At 43.8% G+C, this 18,409-nt stretch overlaps 1 protein-coding gene across 1 annotated transcript in view; it reads right to left on the bottom strand.

Moving 5' to 3' along the window:
• Positions 1-16,100, bottom strand: part of ARPC3 (actin related protein 2/3 complex subunit 3) — a 46,493-nt gene extending 30,393 nt beyond the window's left edge. Inside the window, exon 1 of the mRNA XM_078667492.1 lies at positions 15,949-16,100. Coding sequence (XP_078523618.1) covers positions 15,949-15,954 — 6 coding nt within the window. The 5' untranslated portion in view covers positions 15,955-16,100. The remainder of the gene's footprint in view (positions 1-15,948) is intronic.
• Between the last annotated feature and the right edge of the window lie 2,309 nt (positions 16,101-18,409).

The following is an 18,409-nucleotide window of genomic DNA, read 5'->3' as shown; positions in this document are numbered from 1 at the left end:
ACAGCCAGGGGGCAGGGTAGCAAGCACAGCCAGGGGGCAGGGAAGCAAGCACAGGCAGGGAAGCAAGGACAGCCAGGGGGCAGGGAAGCAAGCACAGCCAGGGGGAAGGGAAGCAAGCACAGCCAGGGGGCAGGGAAGCAAGCACAGCCAGGGGGCAGGGAAGCAAGCACAGCCAGGGGGCAGGGAAGCAAGCACAGCCAGGGGGCAGGGAAGCAAGCACAGCCAGGGGGCAGGGAAGCAAGCACAGCCAGGGGGCAGGGAAGCAAGCACAGCCAGGGGGCAGGGAAGCAAGCACAGCCAGGGGGCAGGGAAGCAAGCACAGCGAGGGGGCAGGGAAGCAAGCACAGCGAGGGGGCAGGGAAGCAAGCACAGCGAGGGGGCAGGGAAGCAAGCACAGCGAGGGGGCAGGGAAGCAAGCACAGCGAGGGGGCAGGGAAGCAAGCACAGCGAGGGGGCAGGGAAGCAAGCACAGCGAGGGGGCAGGGAAGCAAGCACAGCGAGGGGGCAGGGAAGCAAGCACAGCGAGGGGGCAGGGAAGCAAACATACAGAACAGCTGTTCAAGACAGTTAATAGATATCTGTTTTCCCGAGTAGAACTAAATAAATGACAAAATCCTTCAGGACACACATGTATTCGCTTAGTACTCAATGAACATCCCTAACGGGCACATTTGTACCAAATTGAGCCATCATTATGTAAGACTCTGGACAAAGCAGTCTTTAGTGAGCAAACACAACCAAACACACCTGGTCAGTCAGTGAAAACCGTGGGACTGAATGCAATGGATGTGCAGACCCCAAACAGCGTTACTGTGCCCTACAAATGGTAGGCATGCGCTTTGCAAATTGCACAAACATAACATACCATAGCACCTAGGAATCCTGCCTTGCTCTGCCAGAATTCCAAGTACCGCAACTACTCCAACTGTACCCTTGAGTCCAGGGGTGCAGCAGGTGCAGTGGCTCCAGGGCAAGTTCCGGATTACCAAATAGGCAAAGTGGGCACTGGCCTATGGGCCCCACCCCTTTGAGGGGCACTCGACTATTAATCAAAATAATATTGGTTTGATCTTGAAAGAAAATTACAATCAAGGTGTCCTGAATTGTTTCCCAAATATAGAAAAAAAATAATCAACTCAAAGAAACAACAACTTTACATTAAAGACTCGATAGATAAAATGAAGCGTTAATGTAATGTACCCATTGAATATTTAAAGCTTTGTTGGTTTATTAAAAATGTTAACATTTCTTTTTTTTGTTTAATAACATTAATAATTGTTAATGTTTCGTTTTGTGTAATAAAACTGTTTTTTAAAATTGTTGACTGATAAGATTAAAAATGAATTAGGAGATAATAGGGGGAGAGGGGACGAAATTTCGACTGCCTAGGGGCCTCCACAGGGTTTAATCGGCACTGACCAGGGCTCAAAGGCTCGAGAAACCCACTGCACTACAAATGCAGTGATTTGTTTCTATTAAACCCGCATATGAATGTCCGTTTTCCTTGTTTACACTACGGCCCAGGCTGCCCTTGCCACTGCGTGTAACATTACAATGAAGCCGCTTCCTGCAGCCGTCTCACAGATTCAGAATGTCAAGGACATGACCTTCCTCGTCCTGTTAACACCACCATGTCAACAGCTCCTTTCTTGCTGTGCGAGCCTTACAAGGACAGCTGCTGCCTCGTCTCGCAGCATGCCCTGATACCTGCCATTAGCCCCGGAGTCCTGCGACGCCATTTTAAGCTGTCAGACCAATGATGATCAGATCTCATAATGGGAGAAGCCTCGCTGGAGCTACACTCTGACGCTGGCAGATTGCCAGCTCACATTCTTTGTTCATGAATAAATAACGACATGGGGAGCTTTGAAAGCATCTTTACGGCAGGTCCCAGAAAGGACGAACAGGCACAGTGCCCTGAACCGCTAAACGCCAATTTACCAAAGGAGCAATTTAGAAAGTGCATATCTGCATAACTGCAAGCCGCCTGCTAATAAAACCCATCTCTCCAAATTATTTCCCTGTTTCTCCGCCATGAAATTGCCCTGGTACAGAGCAGCGTGCCCGCACATCTAAACCCACAAAAACAAGTCAGGTCCCGGGCCGTGCTGTGATTGGCTGACGTCACGGGGGTGTCCCGGGCCGGCAGCCAATCACAGCGCGGCCCGGGAAATGACGTCACGGAGGTGTCCCGGGCCTGCAGCCAATCACAGCGCGGCCCGGGACACGGGGCAACAAGGGGCGGGGCTTAAAAAAGACCCAGAAACGCCCCCGAATCGCGTTTTCACGGGAAAACGTGATTGACAGCCAATCTCTTCCAATGGCTAGCCTCCATTTATGGAGCTAGCCAATGGAAGAAGGGGCGGTTTCAAGTCCCCACTATAGAGATAACATTAGATTTCGCCTGGGCGGAGCAACTGCTACGCAGTTGCAACGCCAGGACGAAACCTAAAAAGGAACTGGTGCTAATGTAAAGCGTTCCAACACCTTCGGTGGTGCTGGTGAGATAAAAATCTGCACAAAATAATTGTGTAAAACAGTCGGTGGAGGAGGGGATTTGTACCACTTACTAGAACGAAACAGGCTACAATGGGGGTTTAAAGCAGTGCAAGCATGGGGAGGTGTGAGGGGGCAAGCAGAGACGGGTGGGAGGAGGTGGGAAAAACAGAAAGCAGCAATGAAGGGATAAGCAGTGATAGGGGAAAAGGGTGATCTGTGGACATGGCATGAGGGCAGGTGGGAGGAGAAGGAGCTGGTAAAAGCACAAGCACTGTATAGAGTGCTGAAAAGTAGGTCCTAAAATGTTCGTGAAAGCGGGAGCAGTGGAGGTTTACAAGTACTTGGTCCATGCTCTGGGGGGGTGGGGGGTGAGGAGGACTAAACACAAGAAGAAGCATGACCATGCATGCCAGGGAAAGACAAATTGTGACAAAGAATATGATACAGATGATGCAGCAAGCAAATGGGAAGCCTGTGGGTGGGCTGAAGCCCACAGATTAAACACATCTCTTCGAGACAGCAAGTGCTGACTAGCAGAGACCTAAAAAACAGACAATGGGGCACTATGGGGGATTAAAAGCAATGCTTACACATAGTTTCTCTTGTTTAACTAAATGGCCGTCTTATATGGACCGCTAACTAACTAATTGCAACACATGAAAACGTGCATCTTTCCCGTTCACTTCAGCCGACTTTCTCTCTAACCAAGAGACGTGCTAAATTTACTGACATTTGCCAGTAGAGAGGAAGAAACCTGGGACTGTCTTAGTAAATCAGGGATGCATGGTTACCCTAAAATAGTTTGTAATTTGCAATTTCAATTAGATGAAAATCAAACGTTGACCTGGCAATATTATGTTGGCCGTGTCAAGAATTAATAATAGTTTTCAAATGCAGGTTATGTTCCATCACTGGCTCCTTAGGAGAGACACTCACTATTTGATAACTCAGCTTTCCACTAAGTATTAGAGCAGTGTTTCTAGTATGGGTCTTGAAATGTAACTATGGCTGACTTTCTACCAAACAAATTTGCTACTTAAACGTGTGTGCCTCACAAAGATGCAGATTGTCTTTGATTAATTCCATGATTCAAAGATCTATAATTGTATGTCCTCACAGAAGTAAAGTGCATAACACCATGCTTAAATGCGTCCCAACTCATGAACCGGAATCTCTGCTTTATATACAAAGAAATGTTGATACTTTAAGACAAAGTGGGCCAATGCTGGGGTAAAAAACAAGTTCCTTATCAAGCCCCAAAATGACTGCATTGCAATTCAAGCAGTAAATGTATGCATATTACAATTACACACCTGTTTAAGTAGTGTTCCTGTTGCTGGAGGCAAAATGCCCTCTAATTCAGACTGTAATATTTATTAAACAAAACAACATTTTGGGCATTTGCTTGCCAAACCGCTCTATAGTCGGACTGCAAAACATCCCGTCACTTGGAAGTGAGAGGAGTTGGCCTAACGGCTAAGGCGCTCGACCTCAGACCTGGGGATCTGGGTTCGAGTCTCGGTAACGACGCCAAAACCTCCTGTGATTCTGGCCAAATCACTTAATCTACCCGTGCCTAAACATTTTTTTTAAAAATTAAAATGTGTGTCCTCATGTAAAAATGTAACTTGTGCTATGTAAAGCGCTCTGATACCTGATTCGGTTCGGGTCTCGTTCGCGCTATATAAAACGCTACAAAAAAAACACATCATACTCTGTTCTGAGAAGATGTGGGCCAAATAAAAATGAAATATTTGCTCACTACAATTCTTCAATTTACTAAATAACACCAGACCTGAGATCATCATCAAGGCAAAGTGTGTCCTCTTAAGAACACAAAGTGAACTACTTTTACTAGGAGCATACATGGTTGACCAGCAGACCCAGGTAATGTGTGTCACTTTCAACAAGTTATTGATTTGTAGTTCAATTTTTACCATTCCAATTTATTTTTTTTAATGATTTTATTGATATTAATGAAGTAACATCCAGAACATTTGCATGTCAATTGAAGCGGATTGTTAACATTGTAGATTAGCTATAAAAATCGAATGGCATAGGTAGGGGCATAAGGAAATACTCAGGTCGATAACATAGTTATGTCTACCCCGCTGAGTGGCTTGCTGCTACACTCCACAGCACCGCACAGCAGAACGCAATCGGGTTATAGTCAAATCATTAAAAGGAGAATCGGTCATTGCTCCTCAAGTCCAGTCCTACAATATATTGCATGCAACTGTGGAATAAGTTACAGACTTAACCATTATGAAATATGTGCACAAAAATCTCAGTATGGAAAATGCTTTTGATTAAAATGTCAGGGTTGTCTGAAAAGATTAAGGAAATCAAGGGGGGGAGTGAAGAGGTGATGCCGGTGGGCACCGAGGTGGGCACGTCCTCCTCTTGTCAGGGTTTAAGGTTAATCATAAAGAGCCACCTCAAAATGGGTGGATGTGTATCCAGATGTCATTGGAATACAACATCTTTGTTAAAATACCCCTCACACACCAAAAGGGCCCTTGGTGTCATGCTTCATCATCGGGGTCTTCCCGTCCCGCTGCGGGGCGGGGCAGTGCTGCGACAAGCGGATACGCCGGAGCACCTTTTAGATGGAGGTGCTATGTGTTGGGAGTGAGTGTCAGTGGGGTCAGGGGTGATATCTGGTGTAAGTTAAAAAATACCTGGCCTAGTGGAAAAAAAGAATTTTATTAAACACTGGCTGGTATTATTAAAAGAAAAAGTGAAGCGGAGAGATAGAGCAGGTTAATGGGCTCTCTCTCCTACGTGGGTCAACATGTTTCGAGGCACCGGGCCTCTTCGTCAGGACCTAGGGGAGATCCCCCTGTCACTCACTAATGTATTCTCCACAAAGGTAGAAAAAACGTGTATGTACAAAAAAGTGAAAAAAACTATGTGAGTAACTACCAATTAATAATTACAACACATCTATACTATCACACTGATAATGTAGTATGCCTGCAAAATAAGAGTAAAAGATTAAAAAATGCGCCGATCCCAAAGTGCGCTTAACTCTAAATTACCTGTAAAGGAAAAAAGAGAAACACACACAACAATATTCTCAAAATAAGGGATCCAGTGTACACATTGAGAATTATTGAAGGGTTCCTTCAGCACTCACACAGTCAGTCACACACCAAGTAGGTAAACTACATAGATTCTAAATAACCAGGGGTTGTAGATAAGGAAGTGCATACTTATCAAGAGAGGGATCAATGCCTCATGAGCCAGCATAAGACTGAAGGGTATGATGGGGTATCAACTGCAAAGAAAAAATGGATATACTGTGATCCTGCCTTAGAAGTGGTATAAGGTAACTCAACTAGGTTGAGTAGGAATAGAAATACAGGTATGGTCCTCCTCGAGACGGCTATGCCGTACTTACTGTGCCCCCAGCACGATTGTGCTTCCTCCTTCGTCCGCGGCTTCCGTGGATATGAAGGGGGTAGTGGGCGGTGTGTTTATATACTCGATGGTAATTGGATAATTGATCTATTAACCTTGGCGGGAAGATCGCCAGGTAAGTATGGCCAGCAAGGGAGATGAGGGGGCGGCCATGTTAGGATGGTTAGGTATAGCCACAAGATAATGGTTCCTTGGCTGTGGTGCTCGTAGAACACCGATCATGGGTACTTTCCTGGAGTTCGGATCTGATTCAGGGTGAGCAAATAGTCAGACCGAGAGGAAAACACCGCAGCGGCGCTCGGCGCTATGCGGGCTCTCTCTGCGCATGCGCCGGGGTTAGTGCAATAGCGCGCATGCGCGTGTGGCAGTCACTACAACCGGTGCGCATGCGCAGCGTGCTTCCCTGATAGGACATATGATTTTCCCAGCGTTAGCTCAAATAGGACCACGGATGAAGGAAAAAACACGTGCTATTGTGAACACATATACTAATGGTTCTAATAAATATGTTTTAACAGTAAAAAGTGCGATGTATACGCAGCCTCAAGGGGTTGATTGAGGAGGACGTTTCTAGGAAATGGAGGAGGGGATGTTGTCCAATAGTTGTGACAGGGTCCCATATAAGTGCACTATTTAACAACCTGGTTGGCTAGAAGGGGTTAGAATATATACGGGGAGCATGTAATAAGTCAGTGTTGCAGTGGCCATTCTTTCAAACCAGGAGAAGTATTCTTCTATATACACAGGACAGAACGGAGTCCATTACTTTGCTGATAGTGGTGTCTGCACTATCCTAAGGCACAGCACGCCTTACGTGTGTAGTTGGGACCACGGGATATCATCGTTCAGGCCAGTGCGATGTGACCCCAAACGGAACACCCAACGTTGTTCTTTTGATAGAAGCTCTCTATCATTGGGGAAGATCTCAATAACAGTCCACTTTAGATCATGGACACTGTGTCCCCTGGTAGAGAAATGGGCAGACATTTCGTTAACAAAGATGTTGTATTCCAATGACATCTGGATACACATCCACCCATTTTGAGGTGGCTCTTTATGATTAACCTTGTCTGAAAAGATGACATGGATCATAGGGCCACTTTGGAAGCTCTATGAATATAACCAATCATTCAAACCCATAAAGCAAAAAAGCAAATTGACTAATAGGTTCCTATGAATATCAACATGCTCTAGCAAACCATACCATCTACTTCAAAATATGTGCATGTCAGTACTACAAATATCTTTAATGCTGACCCAAAATATTAATGTCCTAATACATTCATGCATCAGGACAACAACAATTTCTCCTGCTAACCTCACTTTCAAGAGACTCCTGCTCGTCATTCTTAACCTCCCTCTCCTAATACCTCTCTCTCTTAGGTTTCTAAAATTCTTGTTCACCCTGCGGATCACTGCTCTTCCTAGTCACATACGAATCCCCAAACTCCTGCTTATCCTGTTTGCTCAAATACTCTAAATAGTGTCCAGGTTTACTTATACTTATTTTCCAGCCCTTGACTGAAATGTCACCTCACCAAATTAGACATTTTTGCTCATCCCCAAATGCTAGCTTCAGTCATCCACCACTTCTACTTGTCAACTGCAGTTGGATGCTCCCAAAAATATTTGTTAACTGAACTGCCATGTGAAGATCTTAGGGCACTTTGAAAGTTGCACACAAACCTACTACACACACAGTCAGACATACTAGGCTGCAAGACTCTCGCCTGTGAGTAAACCAGGTGACCAGTACAGGTGGCTCACTGAATTATTTAAATGCCTGTTTTAGACGCTCATGTGCATACTCCAGCGCACAGTTGGGACTCGGGCCAGGCAAACTTAGCCTTTTATCCTTTCAAAATTATCAAAACTAGAACCATCGTGGTGGATAATGGCAAAGGTACATTTAAATTGTATGAAACACATTACACAGCAAGCTTTGCGTATGTTCTTTCTGGGTTTAAGCAGAAAGAAAGGCTAGTTTTTTTCTGGCCTATGCACATGTAATAAAGAGAGGAACTGGGTGCGACTGCGTGTCACCCAGTTGCGATTTCTAAAGTTCTCCCTAGAATTTGCACTACAGTTGCCTGTAATCCCAGTGCACTACACACCTGCTGCAAAAAAGGCCTCCTTTAAGTCAGCAGCCCGTTTATCTTGAGCATAAAGGGACATACCTGGGGTGCAATTGGCTCCTTTCCCCTCCGGCATTCAGTGCTACTGAAAATGTGAAGTCCTAAGGCAACTCAAACAATTGTCACAATATATTTAGGAACTTTTTTGAGCGCACAAATACCCGTGGGTGTCTCGGCGCTATGGGTCCACTAGGCTGTGCAAAAATTAATGCTTACTGGTTAAAAAGCCACGTTTTTATTTGCTTGCGAAAGGAAAGTAGAGAAGTGCATGTCTTAATTTGGGATGGGAGACTGTTCCAAAGTTTGATGGTAGCTACTGTAAAAGATCTGTCACCCCATGAGACGTTCTTGGGACCTGAAGTAGGCATGCAGTGGATGAGCGGAGAGATCTTGAAGGAGTAGAAGGACGGAAAGAGTCTTTTAAAAAAGCAGGTCCTAAAGCATGAATTGCCTTGTAAGCGATGCACCAACTGTAGCTTATTCATAACTCCTTCTTGGGCGTGGACAAAGAGCCCATTGCAATAATCGATGCGAGACATCACTAGTCTACTAACTAGCGTCTTGGCCGCATCCAAGGGAAGATAGGGAAGAAGTTTCTTAATCATTCTCATGGTGTAAAAGGAGGACGAGACCACGGCATTTGCGTGATGCATGAAGGACAGTTTACTGTCCAGCAGAAACCCCAGATGTCTCACTTTGGCCACTGGGGGAGGTGGAGATCCCAAAGTTACAGGCCACCATATAGGTGACCAGCCTGGAGAGAGATTGCCAAAAATCATCACCTCTGTTTTATCGGAGTTAAGCTTGAGGCAATTTGTTGACATCCAGTCATTTATTGCCAGCATTCCAAGTTGAAAATTGCATGCCACTTTATCTCTGTTGTTATTAATGGCCAGCACGATTTGAGTATCGTCTGCATAAGATGTCACCGCCAGGTGATGGAGTTTAATGACCCTTGCCAAGTCCGACACATTGATGTTAAATAGTGTCGGGCTTAATAATCACACCTGTCTTGGAGATCTACCAAACAAAAGTATTAAGTGCCACCTTGTACGGATCAGAGCTCTGGGGATTCTCTAACCTAACCCAATTAGCAACATCAGAGACGAAATTCTTACGAGGGTTGGTTGGCGTCCCGCAAAGTACACCCACAATCCCGCTGCTGTTTGATCTAGGTAGGCAAAATGTGATCGATATAGCGAGACTGAGGCCACTATTGTATTGGAGGCTTATCTGTACCACTCCAGAATTGGCTCATTATGCAACAGCTTTGAGAGATATAATAAAGGCAGACCGATTCCACGTAATACAGTGGCTTAATGAATTAAGAATACTCCTAAAAGACATGGATCTTATCCAGTTGTGGGAAATTTCTGACATGACAACATTCCCATCAAAAAAGCTTTTGAAAGAAAAATATTGGGTAATGGTCAGCGAGAGAGTCCTTATGGGTAGCATCAGCACCAACCTAACTGGCCGCTTCCTTGATTTTAAATTACGTCCCCATTGTGAGGCATACTGGGATATTATTGAAAGGCCTCAAGACCGTAAATTATATTTCCAATTTAGAATCGGTACACTTACAGTAAAATCTTTAACCTCTAAATGGGCATCACAAGGAAGCGATATATGTCATAATTGTAAGTATAAGGTTGAGACCATAGCACATATATTTTTTGAATGCCCTCTTTATTGTGCTCCGCGCCGTAAATGGTTAAAACCCATCTGCTTAAATTTGGGCACACGGAAGTATAAAGAAGCCCTAAGAATACTAGAGACTGACTGTTCACCCTGCATAGCTGTAGCAACTGCAACATTTTTAAAATGGGCTTGGATAATACGCACTCGTCTAGCTCATGCTTCTAGCTAGTAATTATCTGTGTTTTACATGAAAATTTCTTTTTAATAATGTAGTAATTTTTAAATCACTGCTAAATGATTCATTTGTAAACAAGCTATTCGCATTTTAAAATGACAGATATAAGGTATTTAATAATTTTTTACTATGTGATGTCTATGTATTATTTATAGTGTAATGTATAGTGATGTCTGTGTGTTGCTTTTATGACAACCTGTCGAATAAAGCTTTTGAATAAATGATAATAAATACATTGAAGGAACCAAGATATACAAATATACAAATGTACTGTCTTAAAAAAACACTACAAAAACCATATTCTTTATATCAATTGACATGATCAATAGTTGAATCAATTCCTATGCACGTTCCGAACGTGTCTACACTCACTCATTCACTTTCAGACTTGATGTATATTAAAATTAATGATCGTGAAAAAATGTATAATAGATTCAAATGATGATTTCCACAATTGCTGATCTAACTGTTTCAAAAGTTATTCATCCAAATTCGTGTTGGTAGATTCAGCACTGTAATCCAAAACTGAAAACAAAATGATCTCTAGGGCAAGACAACAATGGTTGAAAACGTGGCTCGAGATCAGATGGAATCTACGCACGTTTCGGCACCGGGGTGCCTTCACCAGGAAAAGCCACAAGGTTAAAAGTAATGATGCCCTGAATGTTACAGGAAACTATGCATTCAATGCTGCGAATGCCGAGAACGGTCCTTCCCGAAGATGGTAATATAAAACTACTGAAGAATATCTGCCCAACTGAAGTTCGATGTACACGTCGCCCGTGATTTACACACAATCACGAGCCGGACTGGGGTGCTGGTAAGCGCCGTCTGAAACTTGGACACTTATATGAGTCGGGCCGGAGTACTGATGAACGTCGTCCGCGATGAGAGAAAAACCGGGATGCAGGTAAGAGCAGTCTGTGATTGAACCATTACACTAGTCGGACCAGGGTGCAGATAAACGCCGTCCGCGATAAGAGCGAAGGGGATTACAGTCAACACGCCCTTTGTTGCAGACTCAAACTGAGATCGATGATGTCCGATCCAATGAGCGACTGATGGAGCCGACAAACTGATGCTGGCTACTGCACCTGCTGCACTATTTGTACTTAGTCCCCTTCATAAGAAGAATATTTGTTGGCAATCCAACCAAGAGAGTAGTTGTAAGGTGATATCCTGTTGCTCCAGCTCATCACAGCATCGGCAAAGACAATAGCATTTACAGTTACAAAGCCATTTCCTCACCTAAAGTATACCTCAACAGGCCTTGCTGTTCTTTTTTCAACAAACATTCTGTGTCATAAGAGAAATACCCTTGTTTATTTATTTAAGGGTTTGTATACCGCCAGAATCTACTCCGGGGAGTATCTCTGCACTTTTGGATGCGCATCAATTGCACATGCGGAAACTGTGAATTTTAAAAACAGAACAAGGTAGTAATTTCCTAAAAAGAAAGTGATTTGAACATTCTCTTAAATGAAGGGGGAGTTCATTCCAGTATTGCGGGCCGAGATATGAAAGATTTGCCACCTAATCTCGTTCTCCTAATTCTAGGAACCGTCAACAAGTGTTTGGTACTGGAACGCAAGGATCTCGAGGGACGATATAGAGTAAACTTTTCTGACAAATAGCTAGGGCCAAAGATTAAACAGTGCCTTATGAATAGTACAACAGATATTAAATTTTATCCGTTGACGTATGGGTAACCAATTAAGTTTTAAAAGAAGAGGGCGGGAAGCTGATCTGGGAGGCATGTTCAAGACCAGTTGTGCCGCCGTGTTTGGTATTACTTGCAATTTGCTGATCGAAGTTTCATTGACAGCGAGCAACAGACCATTGCAATAATCTAGGCGACTCAATATGAGTGCCTAAGTCAAAGTCTTTCGAACAGAGTCTGGAAGTAAAGAAAAGACTCGAAGTAGGCCCAGAGTATGGAAACATGTGCCAACTGTCTGGCTAATATGCTCCTTAAGAGTGAGGGCATGGTCTAAGCAAACTCCCAAGTTCTTAACCGAAGTTTTTGGGACAGGAGGCTTCCCAATATTGATAGGCCACCAGTTAGGTGACCATAGTGTGGGAGCCTCCCCAAAAAGTAGAAGCTTGGTTTTCCCAACATTACATTGAAGGAAATTATTCCTCATCCATTGTGAAATGGCATTCATGCCCAAAGAGAAGGTCTCCTGGATGGTAGGAGTGAGTTCATCGAAAGGAAAGAGCAAATGCGTATCGTCGGCATATGATATTGGAATAAACCCATATTTTCTAAGAACATTAGCCAAGGGAGCCACATAGATATTAAAAAGAGTAGGGCTCAGACAGGAGCCCTGTGGGACTCCCTTGGAAAGTTCCATGGGTGCCGAACGATACGGGCTTGGATTAACCGTCTGAGATCGACCAGATAGAAAATTTGACATCCACTGAAAGGCTGAGTCTCTTAGTCACATTTCCTTCAGCCATCTGAGCAATATTTGATGGGAAACTGTGTCGAATGCGGCGGCTAGGTCCAATAGCACAAGAATCATGGGCGGCCCTTGTCTAGGGTCATTCTGATGTTATCTGTGACCACTAGCAGGGCTGATTCTGTGCTAAATGTGGGCCTAAAACCAGACTGAGAGGAGTCTAAGCTGCCTGAAAGTTCGACATGACTAGAGAGATGTTTGTTGACATATCTCTCTAGTAATTTACTCAGAAATGGCAAGAGTGAAATGGGACGAAGATTGGTCAGATCAGTCAGAGGGGCCTTAGTGTTCTTTCGGATTGGCATTATCTGTGCAGCTTCCATTCCGATGGAACATAACCTTCTTATAGTGATAAATACAGAAGATGTTCAATCAATGGAGCAAGTTGAGGAATAAGGGTGCTGGCTATTCTTGCAGGAATCAAATCATAAGGAGAGCCGGACTTCACTTAATTCATTAGAGCCTCTACGTCTGATGTAGTAAGTGGGGAAAACTTCTCAAGTAGCGTAGAAGGAGTCAGTTCTGGTGCATCCATAGTCATAGGCATTTGATGTAGATTTCCTGAAGAGACAATTTTGTCATAGATTGATTCCATTTTTTGTGAGAAATGCAGAGCTGATGACTCCATATTGTTGAAACATTCACTGTGTATGTTAGAATCACCTAATAATAGGAAATTGGTGCTGGAAAGAACATGAGGGGCTATTAATTCAGTAAGTTTGAAAGTCTGCTAAGGGACCAGGAGGGCGATAAACCAAGGCCCCTTTCCAACTGACTTGAGCTGATAGATCAATTTAGACAGATCAATTCGAAAAATAAGAACCTCCATCTTTATATATCACAGTATTCATCCAGAACAGAAACGTTAATGCTATCTTTATGGAGGATGGCAATCCCTTTCCCCGTCTTAGTTGGTCTGTCTATCCTAATAAGCTTGTAGCCCTTCGGTATTGCAAGAGCGACCGAGGGTGTGGAATGGGGCTTTGAGCCAGGTTTCACTTAAGAACCAAAGTTCAGGCTGTGTAGAGGAGAGTAGGTCCCAAATTTCAGTAGATTGTTTAGGTAAAGAACGAACATTACATAGCATGTTTTTCCATTTCCTCTGGCTTCCAATTGTGGAGTGTATCCCACCTAGCGAGGGGGCAGGCTTTATGCAAAGAGAAACCTTGTTTAATAAAGAATGATCTGATGTTACCCAGGTCATCTGTGTATCGTGAGCGTTACTCTGATATTAACATTGTCTGCACGCAAAAGGACCTTCAACTGGTGGCGGGGAATCATATTGACAATGCAATGTATTATTAAATCTGAGATCAAGTAATTCATATCTGGTGTAACGCTTGATCTTACTTACAATATTCAAGTCTATGGTAGCCCGACCAGGGGTCCTTGCTTCTGCGCTGTCCTGGCGCGGACGGGCACAGACGGGCTTGCCTTTGGAGTGCCCGCTGCGCGTCACTTGTAACATCCGGCTTAAATGGAGGTGGTTGGAGCACTAGAGCGCCAACCTCCTTCTGCCAAAAGTGAATTTAAAGAACGAAAAATTCAAGTTAAAAAAAGCCTCCCTCCACAACAAAAGAGCAGCGCTCGCGGTGGACCGGGGAGTCAGGCCCAAGACAATAAGGTGAGATGAGCAGCACTAAAAATTTAAAATTAATTCAAACTCAGCAGCAAGGGTTGAATAGCAGCATTCAGTGTTTCCCTGTTCATATTTATTAGCAAAACATTGCAGTTGGACTAAAATAAATGAAACCTAGCATCGCCACGACTCCCTCACCCTCGTAAGGGAGTGAGAGCTCTGCTGGAATCCCGTGGCGAGACCGCCTTCTGGTGCCCTCAGGCGAGGCGGAAGATGGCACCCTGCATGTCACATGTCATTCTTTAAGTGACAATGAGCCGGCTAACTATCCTTAAACATAGACAGGAGAAAATGGTTCACAGCTGTCCTCAACCAATGGGACTCTGCACCGGCCGAATGCTCTCTTCCCCAGTCCAACCCTACACCGTCTGTAGCATTTCAAGTGTCTGAATTAACAGTCCCGGGACAGTTGTCTTTTCACAAAAAGCAAGGGAACGGTTTTCCTCGGATTAAAAAAGTATGGCATGTCGTGCTCCTCCAATCCTGCCCACTTCAACCGCTGAAAGAAGCACATAAGAGAGAGCCTGCAACATGAGAGAGACAGCAAACACGGAGCACAGGGAGCGGTTTATTTGGCAATGACGAGAAGCCCTGGAAGACCTGAAAAACACATGCACTGTCATGGAGTGCTTAAGCAAAAAGAAAACAAGTTATGTCCCAGAATGCGAGCAGTGGAAGGATAGAAGTCAGTCAGTCAGTCAGTCAGTCAGAGAGAGTAAGTGGCTATGTTACAGGGGAGGGACAAACACAAATTAAAGTGACACTGAGGCCCACAATGGTAAGCAATGGGAGGGCTGTAAACCCATTGTAAATTCTTGATAAGCCTAAGCGCATAGTAGGTCTTTTGCAACCAGATCGTCTGCACTTGCTGGTAGGCTCGACTTAAAAAAATAAAATACAAATAAAAGCAGGGCTATAACACTTTAGCCGCGCCGTCATTTCATGGCAGTCCGGCGGTTCCGCGGAGTGGGAGGGGCCGACTCGGCCGTTCGCAGCACCAGCAAGGTAGTGCTCGCGATGACCAACGGCAGCAGTTAAAGGGTTAAGTGGGACAGGTCTCACCGGGTCTGAGCACCGGCAGTTTTTTAAAAGGGGCCTCGAAACAGGTCTCTATCGGGCTCTGCTTTGTGTCCTGGCACAGGCGGTCTGTTTTTTTCGAGCATTATAGGGGAAGAGAAATCCTTTAAAGAGAGTCACTGTCTCTCCGGATTTCCCTTCTCTTTTTGAAACTCAGGAGCAGCAACATTGTTGTGGTGTCACCAGGGCTTTAAGTGGAAGCTTTTTCAATATTATGTACAATCCATAGTTGCTGCTTATTTATCATATCTTGTTCTAGGTATGATGTTACTTGTTGTATCATATATCTGGATGCAATGACAGAAACAGAAAAATACCAGTCGGGCGGCACACTATATGCTAAGCACAAATGTTTAGCTTACGTGTTTATAAGCCACGCCATTAATTACATTGACCACGCCCCGTTGAGACCCCGCCCCCCCCGTCTTTTCATCTCACTTAAAGCCCTGAATAAAAGTAAACTTTCCCTCATTTTCTAGTCTACAGAATTCATAATTTAGAACAGCACATACGTCAACACAACATGTCAGCAGCATTCCTTGTGTGTTCGCAAATATTCACAATGTAAGAATTTACCTATTCCTTTACCGTGAGACAAAACGTTCACCGGTGGTCAAGAATTATCCCCTGTTTACGAGATTCCCTTTTGCACTGGGAGGCTGTTAGGCCCCTGGCTACAGCATCAGGCTGTGGCTGGTCCAGGGCCTGACCAGCCTCTCACTTCCTGAATACCACCTATCGCACACTAGCCTCCCCTGCTTTACACACAGCCTTGTTTTTCTCACCATCGCTTGAAACAGCAGGAAGAATGTACGTGATACCCCACCGCCAACTCACCGGCATCCTGGACTCTTCTTTCGGGCTTTGCTGGGGACGATGAACGGGTAGTTTCAGCAGAGTCTACAGAATGGGTTCAGCAGCACTTCCGCTGTCACGCCCTGAGCAGTAGAAGCAGGAAGCGGAATCGAAGCGCAGCCGCAACGTCCCCACACACCACCACAAGGTGGCGATATAACGCCAAGCACAGACAGCAATAAAGCACTACAGCAAATACAGTCGATAACGTGCACTTTCTACCATCACATAGAACGGGAGGGAAAGGACGACTTGATTAAGTGGTAACATGCCTCGCATTAAAATTAGTCTTTTCTTATTTTTTGGAAATGTAAAACATTGTACTTACTATAACATTAATAAACTCTACATACTCATTATATTTGGGAATCGGTGTTTTTATTTTTTTGGGATTAAAATTAATAGACCATGTAAGCACACACAAGTCATAAAGGTATTACATTTCAATGCGTTACAACTTTTGCTCCCTTTATAGCGAACAAACTTTTATATTGGAAGATAGCTGGCTTTTTACAGTGCGTGCCTGAACCGTTGCATGTCACAAATGATTGGAGCTGAGGTTTGGAAGAACGCACAGGGAAAGCAAATACGGCGGCCATCTTGGAATGTTGCTTAGCAAGAAATCTGCGAATACCTTATATTCTAAGTACATTTTAGATAGTGAAGAACTAGTAATACAAGGCACAAGTCCTAAAAAACAGAAGGCGGGGGACTTACCAAGTTAGGCGCTATGCAGGTGGAATCATGGCGCTTGCCAACATCACACAAAGTGACATCAAATGACATCAGATCTTATGACCTCGAACATATTTGGAGCAGGTCTATCATTAGTACATTTGAGTGCATTACACTGTTTAATAAATTAGATTTTGCGTCTGGGTTATGCTAAAAAAAAAAAGTAACACAATGCTGATGCAAAATCTGGCCCTCAATTTATACATTTATTTTTTAAACCCAGCCACTGAGAAATTGGCAACAAGGAGAAACGTGACAGTAAATCTGTTCTGCTTAATTGGTTGCAAAGTCTGCATTTTAAAATATCTTATGGCGTTAAGGCATCTGCTGCAGAGATATTGTGTGGCAATTACATCTCGGAGAATAATAATAATGGTAAGATAACTCTGGAGGTTAATGTGTTTGCTGGAGAGATCTGTGGTTTGTCTAGGCTCTGTTTTTAATCAAGGTAGCATAGAGGGTTAAATGTCTCCTGTAAAGCACATTATGTTACACGCAGATGACAGTTTTTAATTTTATTTTATGTAAATGGGTAAGTGGGTTACTGCTTTTAACACGGTGAGCCTTTTGTTAGTTGTAGTTTATAAATTGTAATCCTTTTGATATTGCACAGTGAGCTATGAAGGACAGCTCCTACACCTTATAATCCACACTGTCATATGTAACACATCCTACACAATAATTTAAACACATATGATTTACTGTCTATGTACATGCAATATAAACCACTATAACACCCTATATTGGGATGAGTAGCGCTATAAAATAAATAAAACTAAATAGTGGTATTTAAGTTATTATTTGTGTAATTACTGGGACAGACCAACACATCAGACATTCCTAAGGTGCATGCATATCTCTTATATGAAGGGACTAAACAAAGTCAAAAGCATGCCTCTCTTAAGTACCTGTGAAGTGATAAGCTGTGTGCCTTTGCTTCCCCACCAGTGTATTTAGGTGTGAGGCTCCCAGCCAGATTACTCCAACATAGGAGGTCAGGTCTAATGGCCCCTTAACTTCGCCTTTGTTATGGGCCTAGCTGGAATCAGATAAGCCCCCTCCCTGCCTGCACGTTGCTGCTCAGAGCAAAAGCAGACCATAAGCAGATGCTGCTATATGTATCCCGGTGTCTGAAAATTACACCTGGATAAGTTTACCATATTTCCGAGGAGCTTAACCTCTTGGCAGGATTGACGGAGTCCACCCTGTTAAAAGAGTGGGTAGAAGCCATCTATCCGTGTGTATCCCGGACTTGTGCCCTGCTAGTAATGATTATAAACTGACTAAGACATTAAATAAAATGTATATAATTGAGAAAACATTGGTGTTGTTGTTGAAGGGAGAACAAATTCACATTTGTAAATGCATCATTCATAAATTACTTACAAAGCTGGCAAGTTATTGGTCTGCTACTGTGTGCCAATCCATTGTTTGCAGTGTGGTTATATGTGACTTTTTCATGTCCCAGGGGTGTCGATTCAAGTGAAACTGTATTAAGAACAGAGTACTGCAAATTGGGACTTGCGAGCATGTGTGATACTATTCATTTAAGAATTTTTCTCCTTTTTAGGCCTCCCCTCGCAGACTTCTTGTAGCAGTCTCTAAGTAAAAGCCTCTTGTGGACCATACCAAAAACATACAGCTGGCTTAGCTTATCCTTAGCTTGCTTTATTGCCACTCTCTATTGCTTTCTTCTGATTTGATGACT

The sequence above is a fragment of the Lissotriton helveticus genome, chromosome 11, assembly GCF_964261635.1.
Source record: "Lissotriton helveticus chromosome 11, aLisHel1.1, whole genome shotgun sequence".
Taxonomy (NCBI): Eukaryota; Metazoa; Chordata; class Amphibia; order Caudata; family Salamandridae; genus Lissotriton; species Lissotriton helveticus.
The sequence above is the reverse complement of the archived record's forward strand: the minus strand, read 5'-3'. Positions and strand labels throughout refer to the sequence as shown.